The sequence below is a fragment of the Sceloporus occidentalis genome, unplaced genomic scaffold, assembly GCF_023333645.1.
Source record: "Sceloporus occidentalis isolate IW3139 unplaced genomic scaffold, rSceOcc1.0.p SCAF_345, whole genome shotgun sequence".
Classification (NCBI taxonomy): domain Eukaryota; kingdom Metazoa; phylum Chordata; class Lepidosauria; order Squamata; family Phrynosomatidae; genus Sceloporus; species Sceloporus occidentalis.
This window is the reverse complement of record NW_028317325.1, coordinates 146,193-169,691: the sequence shown is the minus strand read 5'-3', so window position 1 is coordinate 169,691 and position 23,499 is coordinate 146,193. Positions and strand designations below refer to the sequence as shown.

The window sequence follows — 23,499 nt, the reverse complement described above, 5'->3', positions numbered from 1 at the left end:
AGCCTGCGTTTCCACCTCTAACTCCACCGACGGCCACGTTATCCATAAGGCATATTATATATGTTATATGTTATATATTATATATTATATTATATATGCCTCGAGATGCCACTGAGGGGAATTGCTGATCTGCCTTTTTCTTACCATAAATCAACTCTTTAAAATGTGTTCCACCTGGTCCTAAAATATGGCCATGGTGAGAATGTGTTGTCGGGATCGTGGACGTGAAAGGGTTAATGCCCTCTGACTCACTAGTCATTTTTGCCCACAGGGCAACTACACCTTACCCCAAACAGTTCGGCCAAAACCCCCACTGCCACCCTCTATATTTAAGCCTTTTAACGTACACGAGGAGCCTCAGGTAACGCCATTGATGATAATACAAGAACTAAGTTTAGAAAAATGGATAAACTATAAACATTCTAATTAAAGAACGTATAAACGGTAACCCGCTGTCCTTAAAAGCTGGGAGCACAAACACAAAACTAATTATGTGCTCCATTTAATCTGAGTAAAAATAGTCACAACGGTAAAAAGGAAAAAAAAAAATCAGACAAAATACTAGAAGAAATAAAAAAAGCAAGAAAACAATACAAAGAAAAATATACAATCTCAGGTGTTTCTGACGAAAGTCTCTGGGACTTTTCACCTGTGCGGTTAATATGACGTTAGATTCGACACTTTGCCCCAGCAACGAGAACAATATGGTGTGAGGGTCTACAGATATGGTACCTGAAGCTGAAGCTACAAGGCTTGGGTGCTTCTTGGGCAACTGATTCTACAATTGGGTCTGTCGGTCTACTAGAGAAGTTTTATGACAGGACCAGTACTTATTAATATGTTTGTGATATGTAGGTGAACATGCGTGATGCTCTGTTTTGGTGTCACACATACAGTATGTAGGACGAAGGGTCTTCAGCAGTCTTGGCGTCAGCCTTTCTTCTGGCTGTTTCCCATCACACTCCAGATTAAGGCATAATATAATAATATTAAAACACTTGTCACTTTGGATCTGGTCCTTACTTGTTCTTGTCCTTCTTCTGGATTTGTCTCTCCATACCTTCATTTAGTTCATACTAAGGACTGAGTTCTGAGGCTGGAGAAGGCAGAAGGAGTTGACGTCAGAGGAAAGCTGTCTTGTTTCTATTTAAGTTCTAAAAATTTAAACTGCGACTATCTCACTTCATTTATCAACTTTTCAGCCCATAGCGATGGGAGAATATTGACTTCCTTGGCTACTTTATTGTAATTAATGTTGCGGTTTCGAATAAAGAGGACGTTTACTTACTGACCGCCTGGGATGACTACGGGATAGGATTTTCTAGAGCAAAAACAGCAGGAGATTTTACCTATCTTGCAATATTTGGTATCATTGAATCCTGAGTGATCCCGCCTTAAAAAAAACCCATAAAACATGAATAATAAATAATAACCCAACTGTATGACTTGTGATGACTCTTCCTTCTCCCATTAAGAACGGAATGGGGAAGCTAAGTTATATAAATGGTTTGCCCTATAGCTAGAATACTAATGCAATCCCCCATACATGTAGACGGCTATCCGCGTTTTATGGCTGTTGTGGCCTTTGACAGCTTAAATAGATCGGCTGTACTAGGAGAGTCGTATGGCTCCCATGGTGAGGAGGCAACGCGGTGTTAACTGTTCTCTGGGGGGTAATACAAGGAACAGAAATATTTCTCATACTCTTCACCCGGACACTTCAAGAGCAAAATTGTTCAATATAAATCCTCCCAGAATGCGATTAGGTGAACACGGGGGGGGGGGGGGGTCCAGACTTGATATCCTTCAAGTCTGGACATCCCAAAGGAAGCAGATCTTCGTAGTCTCCGCCATCACTAATTTCATCACCTACTAAGTTGGTGGGGTTCGAAACCTTGTAGAAAATACCCCCCAGGACCAAGTGGCTCAAGAATAATAAGCATGAAGTGCAAATGTGAAGTGGCCTTAGATTACGCCAGTCATTGTTCTCCACGAAGATAAAGCTAATTGTAGAATAGTTTAAAGGACCAAGGACTCTTGGATTTTTTTTTTTGTGTCATGCAAAATACCACATTTCTCACACAAAGCAGATCCAAATATCACAAAGGACTGCTTTTTTTGAGAAATATACACGGTTCTACTCTAGGTTCTTCTACATTTGTTTCCAGTACAGGATTTAGCTGTCCCATCTAGATTTAACTAAGATACATTTTGTCATTTGACTTTATTTTGAAGTCATTTCAGTAGTTTGGTTCTGCGTCTGATTCCAGATTGACTATTTTTGTTCCTTTGATCTCATTTTTTATCTTCTGGATTCCATTATATTTGACAAGTACTTCTGGTGTGAACCTGATTCATCTTATTTTTGTTTTATATTTCAGAAACTGATTGGATAGAACTTCCCAACTATACTTGCTTTTGATCTGATTTTAAATTCTATTTCACGTAAATTCTAAATCTGAATTTATACTTGTTTACATGATTATTGGTTGAAAAAGTCATTCTTCCATCAGGTCCCTTTTAGGACTCTGGATTGGAGTGGACTGCTGCCTCCACCTCTCACTTCAGATACTCAGTGAGGTTTGACTTCAACCATTTGAGACGGAGATAGCTTTCCCCATATCTAGCTGGAAATGTGCCACGGTGCTTAGCCTCTGTCTGAGTGGTCATTGTCTGGGGGGGTGAGAATTTGGGACACAGACGGGGGTATATGTAGAAGGGCAAACACTGGTACTTGAAAGAAATTCCCTGGACTCAATGGCTAATGTAACCATTCTGCACGCATTTGCCTCTATATATTGACATCATTTGGGATATTTGCATTTCAATGTTCTGTTTTTCTTGGCTCTCGTCGCTTTTGAGCGTTTCCTTATTACTTTTTGATCGTGAAGTGGGGAAGAACTTACTAGCTTATGTGCTGGCAGGGAACTAATACAGAGCAGACAATAAACGGAAACAGTATTGGGTGCAAATGCCCACCCAAAGTTCCAACACTGGACTCCGTTCAAAATCCTCCAGATCAAATAAGAGGCGCATAGTATAAACTTAAATTGCATATGACAATTTTCTCCTTCGCTACAAGAGCTTGCAATCCAATGTGTTTAAAGTTATATTTAACTCACGTGCTGTGTACTAGATATGCTCACATGATGTTGTTCTTCCCCAGGGTAACGTCAAGGGGGGACATCTCGTGGCCAGCTACTGCTGACTTAGAGATGTGTGCCTCATGGGTAGGACAAATCCCTCTTTCCCTACTTATTCACACAGCTCAGCTGTTCATTTAGCTGAATAAACAGTTATTTGGTAAATGGGAGCGAAGGCTCACATCTCAATGCTGTGTCACACTTATAGTGACAGCGGCACAGGGTGCGCATGCACACGGGGGCCCTTTGGGGCCAGACCACAGCTGCAGCGCTTGTAGAAGCACCGCCAGGAACCTTCACAAATCCTTTTCTTCCCCATCTTTTCAGTACGGGGCTCTGTTTTGACAACACATGTTCACATGGCAATGCTATTAAGAATTCATGAATGTGAGAGAAGAAAGGAAAGGCAGAGAAACAATGACAGATACGAATAAAAGGATGTAGGGCTGGTAGAAAGAAAAAAAAAAAGAGCATAAAAGGAGGAGAGGCAGTGAGGTGGAAGTGACAATGCAGCTACAGAGTGATGTTAATGCCAGAACAAAAAGGTGGTAATAATAGGAAATATATCTGGAATTGTGGCTGCACTAGATCAGAAATAAGGAGGGTGTAATAAGAAAGTGCCGGCCTTTCTTATTACACCCAGGGAACAGAATTGAAATGAGTAATAAACGTATCAAAGCAGTAAAAGGATAAATGTTTTTAAAGAAGTGCACTCAGGTGGAATACAATAGGTCACAAGCACAAAAGAGTTGCTCTGTTCCATTGTTAAAGAGTGTTTTACATAAACAATAATTAAAAGGTGTTGTTCAATTGAACTCTCAAGTATGTTAAAACAAAATAAACAGATCTGTCATTTTATTCTTTCTTTTGATGGTTTACGCACAATAAAAAAAAACACTTAAAGTTCAAGGAAGCCTTTTTTGTTTCTATGTTCACAACCAGTGCTTACTTTTGTGTCGCACGACAATTAAGTGTTCCCGGCAAAGAAATAAATAAATGACTGGCGAATTAATTCTGGGCATTGAACAATGGTATATAATATTGTGCATGAAGGACACCACTGCTTAGTAGTAATGGCCCCAAAAATGTATTACGTAAAAAATAGGCAAAATCTGGCAGGAAGTCATAGTGCCCATGTGACACCCCCCGCTCTTTATGGCTACCTGGGCAATTGCACAGGGCTAGCTAACACCACTAAGGCTGGCTTTAGGCTTTCCATATCAGCCGTGTGATACAACAGCAGCTTATGAAATATTTCATTGAATGCAAAAATATTAAAGTGTGTTATAATATTAAAAATATTGACTCTAGATTATATAAATATATAAAATACAAAAAGGGACGTACGCCCTAACGTGACGTATAAATATGTAGGTATAGATTAGATATTCCCATTACAGCAGGGTTGGACCGGTGACGTAATTGTGGCCGACGGGTGGATATGCGAGGCCACGCGCTACGTTTCTATGCCCACTGCTATCGGCCAGCGGACCTCCCAGGATTTGCCAGCTGTGCCAGATGGCCAGTCCAGTCCTGCTTTAGAGGATGCATCACTCCTTTGTTCTTTGTCCCCCCCCCCCCCCCCCCCGTTCTCTATTCTCGCCTTCTAACCTGAATCTTTAGCTACACATCTCTCCGGTCCCCGCTCTCCTCTATCTCTCTGTAACGTTACTCGAGATAATTCTGCCTGCCGCTGGTTAAGCAGTTTACAGCCCGGTGCTGACCGTGTAAGCGGATTGCGTGTAATCCGTGTATCCGCCTCGCTGCTCGGCCTCAACATCTGCACACAAGCAAAGCGATCAGCAGGAACCTTTTTAACGAGCGATAACGCAGACTGTCAGTTTAAAAAAAGGGAAAAGAAATCCTTTTCATATCTGGATCTGATAGAGCTTTAGAGCCATGAATGCCAGGGGATGGGCAATGTATTGTTATGTGATGACACCGGACTTTCATCTTGTATCCTAAGGGTTAAGAGGTGCAACCGATGCCTCTTTTGGCACGAACGTGTTCTACTAAACAACATCCAAGGAGAAATCCGATTGCCTCTTGGAGTCAAGAAGGAATTTTTTCCCCCTGATGGCAGAATTCGGAGTCGCTTCATTAGGGTTTTTTTTGCCTTCTTTTGGATTAAGAATAGGAAGGTTGGGTAGAAGGGTTGAACTTGATGGACTTAGGTCTTTCTTCAACCTTATGTACTATGAACCCTTGAGGGACCCATGCTGGGCTATATTTTACTCTTCAGCAGACCTCCATCCCATTAATATGTAGCGGCTGTAACAGTAGACAAGCGCTAACACCCATACCGTGGCTAATAAAGAACAAAGTCCTACGAGCACTAAAGAGGGAGAAGCAGAGATGTCAATCATCCATACCTCCCCATGCCCCTTTTTTTAGAAGCAAATCCATATTTTTGACCATAATTCATCAATCCTCTTCCTCCACTGATGTCTATCATCTACAGCTAAAAAGGTAACAACCATACGGATACAAACGACACAAAATAAATGTAAAATAATAAGTAAAATACATAATTCTTCTTAGAAGCCCCTTACCAATAGGTGACAATGGCTCATAAAAGGTCTTGACAAAGTGTCCCTCTCTGATCGTCTGAAACGTTGGGAGGGAGACAGCTCCAAGTCATACTGTATATACATTTAATATATTGCTGATCAGTCCATGTAAAGCTTTATCCTGCGCGATGTATGTTCACAAAACAGCCCCATTTACACATGTGCTGGTCATCAACATGTGATATGTATATGTGTTATGGAAAAGTTTGGTCACCCGCATCATCTGGCATTACGTAGCATTTCACAAACAAACCATTTGCATAACGTCAAGCGCAGTCCCAGGGTATCAATAGCGGTGAGATCAGCAGCTCTAGCGGCTCACTGTTGAGCGTATCGCTCAGTAATCTCAGTCATGGAGAGCGTCAAGGTATGTTGGCCACCGAAGAATTGAAATGGGTCAACAGACTCATTTGTTCCACCTTGGCCAAGATCCCTCTGCTCCCTGCCATGAGATCTCCATATGTACGACGCTGCATAAACACATTTTCCACAGTGAGTTTGTTCTGTTCCAAGAAGGTTTCATTTCTGGTGGAGAATTTAACCAAATTAACTCAGAGGAGGCTGGCGCTCAATGCCAAATGCCCGGGGGGTGCCCACAAAATAGACCAGGGACTGCTTCCCCCCTCTTTAGTGCTAGTTGGATACAAAGTAAGCTGTTCTGTAGTGCACTTGTCATAGTTTGATGTGGTTAAAGGGTTAAACGAGCTTAATGTTAATCTTATTCATAGAACTATTCCCTGAATAATCCTCCCTTGTTCCATAAAACAGCTTGCAGTAATCATTTCTCCTATTAAATTCACTGAAAGTATCTATGAAAAGCACAAAGCTCACTTGCGCCCCCTGCTGGTAGAATGCAGGTATTTCAGTTTTTACTGACATAGGGGTAAGCTACACACTAAAAGCACAGGGAATGTTCAGCCCCATAAAGAAGAATGAATATTAAAGTACATACTGAGTATGTTAACATTAATTTTTTACAGTAAGATCACTTACCTTAAGTAGAAGCTACAGCTTTGCAACTAAAAAAACTAGCAATTAGAATTCCATTAAAATATGGGGCAGTAATACAAAAATGAAAAAAAATAGGAAAGTTTGAAAAATACATAATAGAGTGTGACAGTAAACCCATTGATCCAGCCCAATCTTCCAGTAAGTGGAGGAAAGAGGAATTAACAGTAAGGGAAGAATAAGTGTTTCCTAGGCAGGAAGAAAGGAAGAAAATGAAAGGAGGGAAAAGGTGAAGAAAGAGGAAAGGAGGGAGGAAGGAGAGAGAGAGAAGAGAGAAAAGGAAATGAAGGAAGAGAAAAAAAGGAATATAGGGATAGAAAATGTATAAAAAGGAAAAGAAGGCATATCCAAGGTGCTTTATTAAAAAAATGCATAAGAAATTATACATGAAATTGTGGAGTTTTGGCTGATGAGCTTGCGTTAACTTATCTGGGTTGGAGTAAGGTAGGCTGGTCAGTATGATGGACATTATTATTATTTATTGTTTTATATAGCGCCATCAAATTTCATAGCGCTGGACACATTAGGGCTACATTATAATATATATATATATAAATACATATAATATATATAATAATTGTATTTATTAGCATTATATTCCGTTAAAATGGTGGTCTGGCTTGGGGTTGCCTCCATTTCTGCTTCTAACCTAAATAGTAGAAAATAAAAGCGTTGCCTTCAATTGTACCGTAACGAGATTTCTCCGTGAGGCGTTGTTTTCATTGCCCGGAGAAATTCTTTTAGAGACGAAAAACTGAAAGAACTGGAAGTTTTTCCTCTAGGGGATGTTGCAGTTGTTATGATGATAAATAGCCTTGATGAAGGAAGAGTTGCTCCTTGGAAACAGTAGGTCTTTCATTCTTAAAGGGGCTGCAAGCTCCTTCTTCTCAGGCATCGGTACAACAAATGGTGTTTTTCTTACTGCTACCCATATTTTACTGAAATACACTCCTAATGTTTTCTGCCCTTTTCCGTTGTTTGGGATGGGACTCTACTGGTGATCATTGATGGCTCTCAAGTCTCCTAACTCAAGAGCCATCACCCTGTGAGGAACGGAGCCAAAGGCTCTGCCATTTTCCCCGAGGCGTCCGACCTTGTTCTTAGGCCTATCCTATGCGTGTTTAAATTTCCCTAATGTATTAGCCTCTACCCCTTCTGATGGGAGGCTGTTCCATTTATCTACCTCCCTTTTTTTTGCGGTACATTTAAGCCTCTGATCCTCCAGTTTTTGACCATGGCCTCTTCTTTGAACGCGTCTCCACCGAAAAAACTCACCTCGTGTACTTTGTTCAATCCCTTCAAGTGTTGACTATTTGATCAACATCTCCCCTCTCTCTTCTCTCCGTTATACATTTTGAGTTCTTTTAGTCTTCCCTGATATTTATATGAGTCGTCCTCCTCTGAATTCTGCCCAGAATTCTCCCCAATATGTCCATATCCTTCACAGTGCTGTCAAAAATATATTCCTTTATTTATTTATTTATTATTTAAAAAACAAGTACAGGCAACAACAACAGCAAATGACCTCGAGGCTGGCTTGGCTGAGGATGTGCAACACTTTTTAAGTTTAAAAAAAGCTTAATCGGCATGAGACCGATCCCACCCAAAGGAATGGTCCAGACGGGCAAGTTCCCTCAAGAGGACCAACAACCCCAGGTGTCTGCTTCAGTTGTTTTCTTTCAAGGTACGATTAGTGAATAGACCACCGGTTCTCCACTCAGGGATAGTGTCTGGGATAAACGCAAATGAGCTTTAGACTCACTCAGACCTGACGGGCCCGGCGCGGTGGCCAAGTGGTAAGGCGTCGGTCTCGTAAACCGAAGATCACGGGTTCAATCCCCGTCCGTGCCTGTAGTTTTAGGCGAAGGAGCCTCCTTAGTAGAAATTAACACAGTAATATAATTTAAATAGAGGACAGGAATCCTGAATCAAAGATAAGACAACGACTCGTTAAGGTTTGAATATTTTAAGCAGGAAAAAAAACAGGTAGACTATACAGGCCGAATGGTTCTTCTCTGCCCGCAAATTCTATATTTATTGCTTGCCCAGGGCTGACTCTGTACCATCGAGAGTCTCCGATTTCTACTCACCCCGGGAATTACAGAGATAATAATTACCTTCTCATAATTTACAATCCCAGATGGATACAAACTGTCTATAAAACTGTAGAAAAATACTTTTACTAAACACAGCACAAGAAATCAATTCACCAAGCAGCAGCATTGTCCTCTCATGTGGTTACTTTTCATGTTTTCGTATCGTCATAACCTGTATTTTTGTTTTTATCTCATAATTTCTTTATTATCTGAATCTGGGGCTCAAATGGTTAAGGGAAGCCGCAGAGTCTTTGCCGTAGAGCATGTATAAATGTGAATTAAATCTGTACCATTTCTCTCTTCCTGATGTTTCGTACAGGGTATACTAGGCCATTAAGTGGTTCGGGACGCTGTCTAGATAAGCAAGTTGCGTTTCAGATTAACCCCTTCCCGACCATATGGACGCAACATAAAAGACAAAGCAAGATGCCCTTATGGGTGCATATGTGCAATAGAAAATGCAGCGGCGTGCTCAGGGGACGGCCGCGGATGCTACGAGAACCACATGACTGTTAATCCGGGCTCCCTGCCTCTCTCTCCTCCACCTTTGTGACTTAATCGGCATTCGTCCCAATTGCTTTAACCCTTCCATCGCCTTCAAATCCTTATATACATACAGTTTAAAAAAAAAATAGTATATATATATATATATATATATATATATTAGTGAATAGTGTAGTAATATATATTTACACATGTACTATTGATGACAGTGAGCAAGTTTTTGTTTTTTATTTGTTTTTTTTCACCCTATATTTTATAACCGATCCCAAATTCTTTCAGACCTTCCCAAATTTAAAATTCCAAATGAGATATTATTCCACCAAGATAGTCAATCAAGATATTACTTATTGTGAAAACACAATGTAAAAAATATCGATAAGATCTGTGCGGTGCGGAAGATAAAACAGGAAAACTGTCTTAAAAACATGTCAAAATATATCATGACATAAAATATAGTGTATTGTTGATTGGTTTTAGGTCTTACGGCTCTAACACATACAATAACGCAACGGGTGGAAACATAGCACTTTGCACAATTATCTCCGATTTATCAGATATAAATATATAACTTTGTATACACGGCATGTGTTAATATCCAACTAGTTAACGTCCAATCCACTCAGCAACAACAAATAAAAAACACAAAGCAATAATTAGGGCGATAACCAAAGACATCGCTATATCATTCTCAGTGTACTGGTTTGTTGCATTGTCACTAAAAACAACAATTTAAAAAAGACAAGTACTCAGATATTTCTGTACTTTAATAGTTTCTACAGATTATTAGTGAGATTTTTAATAGAACACAAATAATGACAAACTGTCATATGTAATAATTAAACATACCATTTCCCCCCAAAAAGGGATAAGATTCTTCTATGATGAAGAAATCAAAATGCACTTTTATTTAGAATATTTAGAATATATTATATTTACCGCGTGTTGTCCTAAACTATAATAAACTTTCATAATTTATCATTCTTCATAGCATATTTCCATGCTTTAGTCCTAAAGCATTGGCTGAAGAGGCCAAGGATGTGCTAAAATGGGTGAGAGCGAGGACGAGAGAGAGAATGTGTGTGTATATTTATGTATACATTTATAGTTAGAGGGTGTGTGTTAGTATATGATGTTAGCGTGTGCATAATCTTTAAGTGAAAGATTGTGTCAGCGGATGTTGTTGGGGCGAGCCTAGCATTATTGGCCTCTGGGAAAGAGTTTGTGCGTGGATATGTATATGGTATTAGAATGAGTAAGTGTGTGTGAATGTTGTTAGTTATGGGGGGGGCATCGAAGAAATACCGAACCCAGGTGCCACCAACTCTAGGTTCACCCCTGGATGTCACTTTCCATGTCCCTAGTATTAGATGCTCCATATGCACCTTCTGCAGGTAACGTACGGCCATCAGGTGATGGTCAGTAGATCAGTAGAGACAGAGGTTGTCTATCCTTCTTGATGTTCTCCATCTTTTTATGTTGCCATATCTGCTCTGTGCTTTAAAACCCCAAATGAATCGCCGATTTGTTTGCAGTGCGTAACTTTCACAAGTGTATCCCATCAAAACAAGGAAATGGAACAATACCAGCTGGGGCGTAGGTGAAGGCAGAGCTTATCCTTCTCAGAAGGAACCACAAAGGAGAAATACGTATTAACTAAACAGTGAGCTGTATGTTGGTTTAAATGAGCTAAAGAATTTCCACTGGCCACATTAACCCACGAATACATAGGGCCAGCTCCCCGACCGCCGGGGCTGGCCATCCATAGTGCCAATCAAAGTGACCGAGTTGAAGTCTTTAATTCATCTGCTGTATTCTGGTATAGTGAACACTATTTAGTTGTTTTATTCCCAATCCGGGCCCCTTCTGCTCCACTGAATTATGGATATACCCTGATTACCCTGATTTACGGGCTAGACATTATGACTATTCCAGCTGGACCCGGAACCTGCTGGTCTCCCCCTACTGCTCCCTACATGTGTCAAGTAGACAATAACGCATTACGCACATGTAATATGACCCTTAAAACATGAACAACGCATATCGAAAGCCAACTGAGAATAGGGAAGCGCAAAGCACTTCCACTTTCTTTTAACTCATGACAATGCCGATAACTACTTTTATAGTAACCATATTGTAGGATTTGTCATAATTATTGTCTGTTGGGGGGGGGGTCACGCTCATCCATGTGCAGATATGTTGACATTCTGTCAGGGTACTTTTTGTCAGGGTTAATCTCCTATATTTGCGCTACAAACATAGTTAACCCTCTATGTAGGAGTTTTAAACATATTTATACACAATTCAAAGGATACATGTTGTGTTACACACAAAGCCTGAAGAATGGTATGTGACCGCCTCACACTGCCCTAAACCGGTTTATCATTTATCCTGTTACGTCTTGCGGCCTCTTGACCCTTTAAATAATGTTTTTTCTACTTTAGTCCTGTGTACCTGTTATATATATATATATATGGTCTATTATATTCAACTCACACTGACCGCATGAAAACCAAGGGGCTTTCTGGTACAGGAGAGGAATTTATTATATTTTTTTGATTGTTTTATATATATATATATATATATATATATATATATATTTATATATCTATATTCACTATATGCGGCTTCAGAATAGACAGTATTGCATCACTCCTGCTAGGGAGGTAAATGAGATATGAATGCAAAGGAGACACATATTTAATAAACAACTATATATATATATGATACATCGCAGTATTACAATGTTGCAGTGTAGGGTTAGTAGATAACACCGGCTTGTGATGCTACTTACTATGGCATTAATTTCATTTGCCATTTGCACCCTGGCTGGTATACAATGGTATAATTGTATGATATATATATATATATATATCACCTGTAAAAACATTAAAATACTTAATAAAACAATAATATAATATTATAATATATTATAGTTTATAATATAACTGCCCTGCAATAAGTGTTCCGCCATACATTCTATTCTTTCTATTATTTAATATAGGTCTCTAAGAAGCATTCCCCGGGTTGAAACAGAGCCCCCCATTTAAACGGCACGCAGCTCCCTTTAGAAAGAAAGACTGGCTGTGTGTCCCGTATTGTGTTTTAGTGTCAGTCTGTCTTAGCAGTTACACAATGTCTTCTCCTCTCCAGATATGTGTGTTTATAGTAAATAGTGCAGACTGTGTGTACTTGTGTATACTGCATACATGGGCTCGGGTGGGGTGTGGGTGCAAGACTTATACATACATCGGCCAAGATTTTTTTGTTTATCCACAAACAATGGACGCACAGGACCTCAAACCTAAACAGTGTCTCCTTGCCACATGGCACATCCACAGCACAAAAACGTTAGAGAGGATATTGTGATACAGAAGCGAGGGGGGGGGGATATAGGACAATAGGATGAGTTACGAGAAGACGGTGCAAGAGGAGTTATAGGGAAAAGTTTTATACGCTAATAGTTGTAGCAGGTAATTTTGAGTAGTGGGAGGAGTTATATGGCATAATGGGAGGAGTTATAACAAGGGTTATATAGAGTAATAGGGAGGGGTTATATGGTGTAATAGGAGGAGTTATAGCAAGGGTTATATAGAGTAATAGGAGGCGTAATAAGTTATTGAGGGTTTATATGGAGGAATTATAAAGAGGGGCTGAACGGAGTAATAGGAATGGTTATAAAGATGGTTTTTATATATGTATGGAGGTTAAGTTATATGGTGTGATATCAAATATTATAAGGGAGAGTAACTCTCCCTTTTACTCCTCCTATTTTTCCCAGACGTAATAGGGAAAGATTATCGGGTGCAGCAACAAGGAAGGCTATCTCCCATGCGCCCCTCGTTCCCAGGAGCTCAGTATGTTTGCGTTTAAACGTCGCGATAATTTGTATAATGAACTATTCTTCCAAAGGCATTATTCAGTTACAGCGATAAGTCTTTGCGATTCCTGATAAAGCCCCACTCCCTGCCATGCCTCGCCACCATAAGTGGAAGAAGCGTCATGGTATGGCTGCATGAACGTTTATGCCTGTGTTCCTAAAAGTGACAAGACCTGCTTCTTTCTAGAGAAATCACGACATATCAAGTAGCAGCGGAAGCAGTCGTATCCAGCTACATGCTGGCCATTCTAGATTTTCAGTAGCGACACGGTAAAAATATAGAGAAAGGTGCATGTTCTGCCTCCAGCGGTATCGTACTATCCCTGCTATACTTGTGCGAGTTAAAGCTTTTATCACCCGGATTTAACTTGTATGCCGTATAAAGCGACATGTTACAAGAAACATTTTTTTTAAAAATAATGCTACTATCATGGCATTGATAAGGTTAATCATCGTTTCACCCCCCCCCCCCCTTTTTGATGTTTTATTTGCAAAAGTGTGTCTGCGTGATGTATGGACAACACGAACATCGAAGATCTGAGATTGTAGCTTTGCTTGTAAGTGTGGGGTTGCGTACATACAAACAGTTTCCACTTTGTGATGTCTCTGTGTTTGTGTATATATACACACTGACACATTTATACACAAAGTCTCCGAATCTTCACCCGGGACAAAGTCGAGTAGCCAATCACAGGAAGGTGAGTTGAGATCACAGATGAGTTTAAACCAATCACAGCAAGTTCTGCGTTATCTTTCTGCTGTATAAGAAGAGGTGTCTCGTGTGGATGTTACTGTATTTAATTGTATGTCTAGGCTCATTGTATATCTACTGCCTGCTTACTCAGGAATTGTATCAAAAGGAATCTTGTACCTGTAGGATCGGACCGGCCATCATGTTGTTCTGGCACAGCCAACCTGATCATTACTGGCCAGCACCTGCTGAGCACTTTCAGAGTCCTTCCAGCACTATCTACAGGTGAGATTACAGAACAGTGTAAGGGGTATGGCGTGAAGTGGCAGATGGGGCATGAAGTGGCAGATGGGGCGTGAGGTGGCAGATGGGGCGTGAGGTGGCAGATAGTGGATGAAGTGGCAGATGGGGCGTGAGGTGGCAGATGGGGCGTGAGGTGGCAGATGGGGCATGAGGTGGCAGATAGTGGATGAGGTGGCAGATGGGGACGTGGAGTGGTCGGCTAATATAACGAGAAATAATGTCGTTTAAAAGTATATTTGACCCGTCTCAGAAACAATAGTCTATTGTTCTAATGCACTTTTCTATGCAAGAGTGTTTAGTTTATACACAGTGTGGCATATTGAAGGGAACATTTTTTTTGGTTGCTATGGTAATTGCACCACTTTGATCCAGAATTGTTCTTTGTACATAATTCTGATTAATTACCAGGAAGTGAATTTCAGCGGAAATACACCCGGAGTATTAAATATTCAAGAGAATAAGGGGTAGTTAATGTCCAAAAAAATATTAAGCTACTCACGGAATGTAGAGTGAGGATTTGGTGAACGCTCAATAGACCCATTCTCACACCCTTTATTTCCCGTTACCAATTTGTATCCATCTCTATTAACCATCGTCCTCCCAAAGCTCATATACTAGACCCAGGTAACAAACAGGTAGCGTCCCGCCAATTATTAAAGTAAAAGTTTCATGATCCTTTGCATGATGGGAGTTGTAGATGGCTGCATGTGAAGAGCTGCCGGTTGACTATCCCTGCCCTAAACCCTTTGGTTTCTGTGCATTCTCGCGTTCCAGAGAGTCCATCCAGCTCCCATTCCTGAAGCAGGAGGACCAGCCGCCCCCGACCCCTCTGTGCCCGGCCTTCCAGTGTGTCCTCTGTGCACCCACCTCCCCGGCCGTCAAACTACACGAGGAGACACTAACCTACCTCAACCAGGGTAAGAACCTTCTTTGTAGATGTCTTCTTACTAAGTTCTGTTCGGAAGCGTAGTTATTTTCATTATCCTTGAAATGAAGAAGCAGAGCATCCTAAATTTGGTACAAGAGAAATAGAACGCTTTACCCAAAAGCTGCGCTTAGAAAATCCGGGATCTATTCCATACTTGGATTTAACCCCTTAATGACAAGGGGGTTAAACATATGTATAGCTTGTCACCTGGAAATGTCGCCATTATTTTTTAAGATGACTCCAAAGAGGTCTATCTGGTGTGAAATAAGAGCAGTCACACCTAACAATGATTCTAGAACTCTAATAATGGAGTTTTCCAGAATGTAGACAAAATGTGTTGGGCCTAGAAGAAGAGTCCGTCGCTTCCAAGATAAGAAATGTAGGGGTGGGTTCACTAACCTGCGATTCTCTCCCATTGCTGGTTATCACGGACATAGACAAGATCACCTTCTAATATTTTAATCTGGAAGCATAGACTAAACATTTGAGTGCGTCTGTGCTCACTATTAAAGGGTTAACATAGGCTGTTTACATTACAGTTACTACTTCTTTCTGTTCTATGTTTTTTTTATACATCTGGGTACATTATCAAAATTAACAAAAGACGTTTACGTTAAAAACATGTATTGTTTTATCTCATGGAGACCATCGTTTGGGCCATTCTTTGCATTGTATTGATTTTCCAAAAATTGGACTATTCTATTTTTTATAGAACGCTTTGGAAAAAGCATTAGGGGAGAGATGAAAGATTGGCTCATTTGTAACTTGCGTTAAAGGCACAAAACTTTCAATTTACTCAATGAAAACATTGTGTGTCACGATATATTATCGCTATTAATATAAAATTCCGCGTTAAATACAAAAAATCTGACCTCATCGCCCTTTCCTGCAGGTCAGTCCTATGAGGTCCGCATGCTCTGTAACTGGAAGGGATCAGTCGATATTGCTGAAAGTCGTAATCTCTTAAAGGTCAGTACCAAATATCCAAGTCGGTCTGTGAGTTTACGTATTTCCCCCCCCCCAATTTAAACATGAATTCCAATTAATTTCTCTAAGAAACAGTCCTATCTCTTGTTAGGACAGAACTACAGCCGGGCAGCTTTATTTTAAACATAAATATGGAACAGAGTTCTACTTCTAGCTGTCTAAGGACCTGAACGTTGCTTCACACATGGTTATTAAAGACCCCTGAACCTTCTCATATTCCCACGTACAGAAAGTCCCTGACTTAAGTAAGTTGATCGATTGGCAACTCTCTGCGCAGGCCAAGTTCTACGTAACTTGGGGCCATGTTTCTTTATATACTGTACTTTATGGTGCCAGGTTGTTCTGTAAATTCTACTTTTTTTTTTTTCTTTTTATACTTAGCTATGGGGTGTGGAAGAATATGATAGAAACCTAATAATACCAAACTTATGTTTGGATATTTGTTCCGAAATCGGCTGAAATGAAGTGTAAACGTCATAGTGCGGGATTAAATGGCTGAATGTATATAACTATCTCTGTTGTCCTTCTTTGAACCTCACAGACGGTGGTCAGAGTGGTTTTTCACGACCGGCGGCTGCAGTACAGTGAGAGGCAACAGCTGGAGAGCTGGCAAATGAGCCATCCCGGGGATCGAATCCTGGATATAGGTACCCTTCGAATGTATCCATTAGCCATGACGCTGGAATCTTCTGATTTTAAATCACAGAGGAAATTATTTAATCAGGTCACATGAATTTGAAAAAAAGTGGACATTTTTAACACATCTCTTGTGGTATTGCCGGTTCCAGATGTTCCCTTGTCTGTGGGAGTGATGGATCCACTTGTAAACCCCAATACTGTGAACACCTTCGAGTTCTTGTGGGACCCCAGTAAGAGGACCTCTGTGTTTATCCAGGTAAATGGGAGTAATGGGAGGGGGCTTGGAGGGAACACGTAAGTCCTGTCTAAGTAAAGGTGCAATGGTCATAGTCGGTACTTAAACTCCAATCGCTTACAGGTTAACTGCATCAGCACCGAGTTTACTCAGAGAAAGAATGGAGGTGAAAAAGGAGCCCCATTCCGTATCCAGCTGGACACCTTTAGGGCCGATTCTCAGGGGAGCTTCACAGAGCATCTCTACTCAGCCAGCTGTCAAGTCAAAGTATTTAAGGTGTGTAAACCTATGGCTGATCATTTCTACAATTCCTTTAACCCCTGTACCTTTTTACGGGGGCACCAACCATGCCTCACTCATTCTCACATCTTTACATTGATTGTCTTGTCTTCATTAGCCAAAGGGTGCAGATCGCAAGCAGAAAACTGACCGTGAAAAGGTGGAGAAGCGTTCAGCTCTGGAACGAGAGAAGTTCCAAACACCTTGTGAAAACACTATCCTGACTGAGGTACCCGGGGATTCATATCACGCGACCTTTGTATACATGATATATGGCGTCTGTGAGGGTTAGATCATGATTGTCGTCTGTTCAATGTTACCACCAAGACCTTCAGAGTAATTGTAGGCAACCGGGTGTTAATCAACTGCTGTTTCCATCAACCTCAACTGGACTTGATTGGTAAAGGTTCATGGGAAGTGCATTTCTCAAAAGCCAAACCACAAGAGGTTTGCTTCACATCAATATATGTATATATGTATATATATATGTATATATATATATATATATATATATATGTCCCCAGTCTGGTATCCCCTGTTTTGTGCAATCGAAGGATTATGTCGTTAATCAGTTTGATCCTCTATGGTGGAACAATCAGCGGATCTCTCGTTTGGAATGTTTCACTTATACGCAATCAGTGAATATCTAGAAAAATACACACATGGATGTAAATGAAACACATTTTGCATGCTCATTCCAAGCACTCTGCATGTAAATCCTGCTAGTCATCATCTGCCCGGTATGCAGGACTGTTCCTGTAAATCCAGAACTGTTGGCAGATATATACTTTCATTAACAACGCTACCTTGCAGAAGAAAAACTAAATCAGATAACACATTCCATATGGTTTAATGAGACGAAGGAAAATAACAAGGCGCCCGCTGCCAACCAGTTACAGAGAAGAAGATGATTATGGTGAAAGAAAATGTTACTTTTTTACCCAGCTATGCGTATTTCATCTTGAATTTTAAAAAGCTTTTCAAAGAATGAATAGGACCTGTTAGCTTCTTCCAGGCACGTCCCTTACATACATATTCCTTCCTTTCCATAGTGTGCTCCTTGGCCGGAGACTGATTCTTACAGGAGCCCCAACAGCACCCCGGGAGTGAGCTCTCCGCATCACTTTAAAGTATCCACCCCAGAGAGGTAAGTGGAACCCTCGTTCTCATTCAAAGGGCTGTTCCGGTTGGATTTTTTGGGCCAGCAACACTTAATGTTCATGATGTAAAAGACAAGCAAAGTGCTGCTTCTTATTAAATCTTGGGAGGAAAAAAGGAAATTACAGATCTGCTAGGATTTATTTACTCAACACAAGTATAACGAATATTTCGTGAAAGGGCACCTTTCATACACATGGAGGTTTTATTTGAAGAAGAGAAAAAAAAAAAGCTTAATTATTTTAATTAATTCCCACTTTAGCTTTACTCGCCACCCTTTGTCTTGATAAATACTGAATTTTTTCTTATTTTGTTACCGCTTTCTGGCAACCAAAGTCTAAGCTTTCCATTGATTAACAAAAATGCAATGCGATAAATGCCTAATTTGGTTATCTAGCAGTTATCTACCAAACATAAGTCCCATGGTGCCACCAGGGCAGTATAAATAAAGACACAAGTAGTAATTTTATGATTATATGATAGCGAGTGATGATTCCTATTCATTTTCCTCCAGGAACTGCGCTTCCCCTGTCTGTGCGTCAGATAGTTCTACAGAATGTGCCGGCGAGGTGAGTACCATTAACCAGACACACAGTGGGGCGGGGCGGCAGAGGATGATGTCACACGTGCGTATTAATGGATAATGATGTCACTTTTTTAAAAAGTGCCTAAATTGTGCGTTTTTAACTTTCAATTTTTAGCCTTATCGAATGGAAACAATTAAAAACTCTACCCAGCCGTTATTTAAGGCACATTTTAGAAGGCAAGGCACTGCTTCCAAAGTGGGGACGTGGCAAACCAAGCGTATACAACACCACAAAGTAGAGGAACAGTCTCCCAGTAAAGATCTTAATAAAGTTTAATGGCCGACAGTACAAAATGAAGGAAAAAGAATAAGATATACATGAATGCTAAACAATAATATGCAATAACAAGGATCCTTTTATTTACTTATCTCCCCCCAGAGTCTAAGTCCTACGGCCTCCATGTCAGACACCCAGCAGTGGCTGGTGAGAAACCGCTTCTCCAATTACTGCCGAACATTTTCCAATTTCACAGGTAACGAGGAGTGACGCGTTGGGTTAATTGGCCTGTAATGGATCTTGACAATTACTGTTAATTGACTAAATGTGGTATTGATGTTTGCATATTACATTGTTTTTTTGAAACCTACTATTTAGTGTTTATTTTACAATTTGGCATTGATTAATAATTATTTGGGTATAAATGACAGTGAGCTGAAATCATGTCATTCACGTAAAAAAGCCACAATTTCGTATTTCCCGGACTCCACCGGCAACATTAGGAACCGTATTTCCTTACGTTAAGCCATTGGCGTTTCTTTATCTCGTTCCCCCAAAGTATTGGGAGAGATATCAAACCTTTTTTGCACACATTTTAATAGAGAACAAGGTGGAAAAAAACTATGCTTTATAAATATCAGAGGTAGCAAGTCTTCGATTTCTGTCCCAAAAATGTCTAACGTCCGGAGTGAGAAATAATCTAAAATTGTCTGTCTGTGTAGAGAAGGGAAGTCATGGTTCATATTGCATAAAACATGGTTCTTAGTAGATGGAACCTGGTGCTGCGTTATAATCATTCATGGTTATTATTATTTATTGTTTATTATAGCGCCATCATATTACATAGCGCTGTATAATATTGGAAACCGAATATATTGGTGGTAATTGCCGTGCCAATGATTTTGTTAACGTTTTATTAGGAGCTGATCTTCTTAAGTTGTCTCGGAGGGACCTCACTCAGATTTGCGGCGTGGCTGATGGGATCCGTCTAAGTCACGCACTAACAGCAAGGTGAGTGAAGGCAACGTTACAGGAAAATGAGCTACCGGGGGAATAAGGTAGCTCATTAAAAGTGGAAAGAGGCGATGGCGAAGGCTGATGATACTGTGTATCAGATGAACATTTTAACAACCATTGACAATGACAAGCATGCTTGTTGTCCTCCTTCTACTGCAGGTCTGTGCGTCCGCGTCTCACGCTATATATCACTACAGAGTCTTCAGGGAAAACCCAGGACACTGCAGAAGCTAATCAGACAGGTAAGAGTTAATGGTAAATAAGTGAGGGTGACAATAAAACCAAATAAGTCACCGTTCTTGATGGTTGTCTGGTGGCAATGATGTATTCATGGGGACCAAAAGTTTAAGCCTAACCCGGGGGATCAGGTAAAGCCAAGTGGCTCCATCAGTCCTTTACCCCGCCCGTAACTCAAGTATGGTCCAATCAACTTCAAATAGTGATGTGAAACAACCAATGAAAAACTGCAAATTTCATTAATCTCGCCCTCCTCCCTAGCCCTCTATCAGGAAATCTACTTAGAAGATGTGACTGCAGCCGAACTGACCAATAAACTGGCAGATCTGCTAAGTGTCCCAGCAAATCACATACATCGGATCTCCAGGACCGGCCCACATGGAATTCACATCGCCCTCAGCGACACGGTCAGTTTCTAGCCAATGGCTGGGTTCACCTGAGTGCGCGCGCATTTTAACAACAATTTTGCCGCCAAAAAGCGATTGTGATGAGGGGAGGAAACAAAATCACAGACCTTGGTGGCCTAATGTGTTACCCGTATCCAAGGGCAACCAATGGTCATGGTCAGCTTAGTGAAGTGTTCATAAAATGACGTTATATAGTGTTGTACAGTAGATGCAGTAGTAGTAGATACAGACCCCCACCTATATTACCTAAAATGATGGATACTGTGGTATAGATTAAAACATCTCAGGCCTCCTTTCCAGTAGGCCATGGCCCGTTTATTTAACAAATGACCGGCAGGAAGTTATTTCTTGAGGTGTTTCTGAGTTCCCGCCATTTTTGTTTCTGTAACAGTTCTGCATATTTGCGGTGGTGATGTAATCATTTCAGGCACAAGTGATAAAAATGACTATTATTTAAAAGCCAAGGGATACAAGGCATGTGATCACAAGTTTGTTTAAGAATAAAATACGTTATTAATATAGATATTTCAGAAGCGTCCTCCATTATCCTGTGAGGGGCTCTAAGCAGTGGTCTTATGTGATCATAGGGCACTTGTTTTTGCTACCAGTATGTCACCGTTGAAATCCCTTCTTGAATGTAGGTGACTTAATCAAGTGTCTCTTTAGATAATGACAAGTCAAGTTTGAAACGCGAACCGGTGTTGGAGCCATGTAGCATCTTCATGAAGGGCCAATAAAGGATTAATATTTAATGAATCTCAGGGTCATGTAGAAAGCTCCCCAGTATGGTTATCTGTTTCTTACTTGTGTTCCTCTCACCCTACAGATGGTCAGAAACATGGCAGATGAGTCCTGCTTCACAGCCACCCTACAGAAAAGTGAGTATCACTCGCATTCTTGTGAAGGAGTGAGGTATAGTAGAGACCCAACGAAAGATGTAAAATTGGTAAATTAACTGCTGTACAAGAAATAAAAAAATGACTAAACTTCTAACAAAATTAGGAAGGCGCATATCACACCCATATTTTGTATTTTTTTTTTAACGAATTGGTTGCCGTTCCTCCGGTGTCCTGCACACTGCTTTTGCCACCAGCACGGATGGGGTATATAAACGCTACATGATGGGGATAACAGGCAAAAGCAAAAAAACAGGTTAATTTAATGAGTTCGCCATGTTCCTCAATCGAAAGCTGCTCAGATTCCACCCCCAATGGTGACCTGGGACTGTTGGGATGTGGTCCCTTAAGGCTCAGCGAAGTACTTCTTACTTCACGCATGTGCAGAGCGCTAGTTATCCTCTTCACATATGTGCATGTGTTAGCATTCGGGACTATCCCACCAGATATGGGTCAGTAGAGAGGTATGCTATGGAGTCTCAGAAAAAAACAACCTATTTTCTGTGTTTTTCCCCCTTGCAGTACAAAATACAGATGGCTATCACTGCATCCTACGGTAACCTTGCGTTGCTACGCTGGACACGTCCCAGATGTTCACCGCCACGGAAGAAAGAAATGCAGCAGTTGACTAAAGTTACCCATTTCTTTGTCTTTGCCACGGCATTCACCTTTTAATGTGATATATATTTACAAGCCGGGGGGCTACAAATAGCAGACTGGTCGTGTCTATTAGGGTAGATGTCGGGGAGGGCAATAAAAAGGGATTTAGAAAGCACTCATTTTTTATACGGATGAAATAAATGTTTATTCTACTTTGTTCTGAGACCCATGGCCAAGATCTCCATGGTGTTCTGTATAAAACACAGGTTAAGACTGCTTTATATGGGGTGTAGATGTATATAAAATACATATGTAATACTACGCTGAAGGTCCTGGACAGCCATCTAACCTGCTAGATAATGTCACGAATATTTTTTAATTTAAAAATATTTCTGTATATATTTAACATGTAATAAATTATTGTTTTCTATGAATATTAGTCACTTGTTTAAAACTAAAGAGGAAACACCAGATGTTTAATAATATATAGAAATCTGCATTGTGCTGATCCAAACGGACCCAGAGACTGTTATCTATGTCATAGATTCCACCAGTAGGTTAAGTTACTTGGGAAGGCTTCCAAGTGGGAGATCTGATTCTGTACCCCACCGGTCTCCCGGGTGGAGAGGATTAAATAAATGGTGTATAGGCTTTATTTACTTAACTGTGAGTTAAAGTAAGAAAAGTTTGGGTGAAACAAATCATCCCCTAGCAAGTGATTTATTAAGATGATTCCCGACCAAGGCGTTGACCCGGCATAATTTGCAAAAAAAGATTAAGTCTGTCAATTGTTTATAATTGAGGATCACTTGATGACTCTCTGTGGATTAGAACTTCCATCACCCCCAGCCAGGCTGATGGGGGTGCACCAGAAAAAGCATGAAATATGGAAAGGTTGTGATGAAAAAAAACAAAGGAAATGAATATCATGGCTCCTTTCGCCAAAGATTACGAATGACGAACTGGCTGCATGAAAGGTGTCCAGGTGCTCCTAGTTAAATGCCCCTTTGTGGGGTATTTTGAGCTGGTGGGCAGCTACACGGTCCCAAACGAGACATAAACTTACAAAATAAAATGTTAAAATTTCAAGTTTAGAAAAGGGAATACGCATGTTCCATTTT

The 23,499-nt window shown here is 40.5% G+C and overlaps 1 protein-coding gene and 1 non-coding gene across 2 annotated transcripts; both read left to right on the top strand.

Moving 5' to 3' along the window:
- The first annotated feature begins 8,500 nt into the window (after positions 1-8,500).
- On the top strand, positions 8,501-8,572 carry TRNAT-CGU (transfer RNA threonine (anticodon CGU)). The gene has a single exon. It is a non-coding gene; the product is annotated as a tRNA-Thr (tRNA).
- Positions 8,573-14,091: 5,519 nt separating this feature from the next.
- LOC149274155 (transcription factor CP2-like protein 1) lies at positions 14,092-22,338 on the top strand. The gene is made up of 15 exons (XM_089505740.1): positions 14,092-14,174; positions 14,967-15,109; positions 16,013-16,089; positions 16,649-16,754; positions 16,896-17,002; positions 17,105-17,257; positions 17,379-17,489; positions 18,313-18,407; positions 18,933-18,987; positions 19,384-19,477; positions 20,142-20,232; positions 20,398-20,480; positions 20,737-20,882; positions 21,709-21,760; positions 22,301-22,338. The coding sequence occupies exons 1-15, from the start codon at positions 14,092-14,094 to the stop codon at positions 22,336-22,338; spliced, it is 1,434 nt and encodes a 477-aa protein (XP_089361866.1).
- Positions 22,339-23,499: the final 1,161 nt, after the last annotated feature.

What these genes read in the sequence shown, in the direction of transcription:
- LOC149274155 (XM_089505740.1), top strand. Translation starts at nt 14,092, where the DNA reads ATGTTGTTCTGGCACAGCCAACCTGATCATTACTGGCCAGCACCTGCT. An exon ending in CCTTCCAGCACTATCTACAG is followed by an intron (nt 14,175 to 14,966) that starts GTGAGATTACAG and finishes CTCGCGTTCCAG; the next exon opens with AGAGTCCATCCAGCTCCCAT. An exon ending in AAAGTCGTAATCTCTTAAAG is followed by an intron (nt 16,090 to 16,648) that starts GTCAGTACCAAA and finishes TGAACCTCACAG; the next exon opens with ACGGTGGTCAGAGTGGTTTT.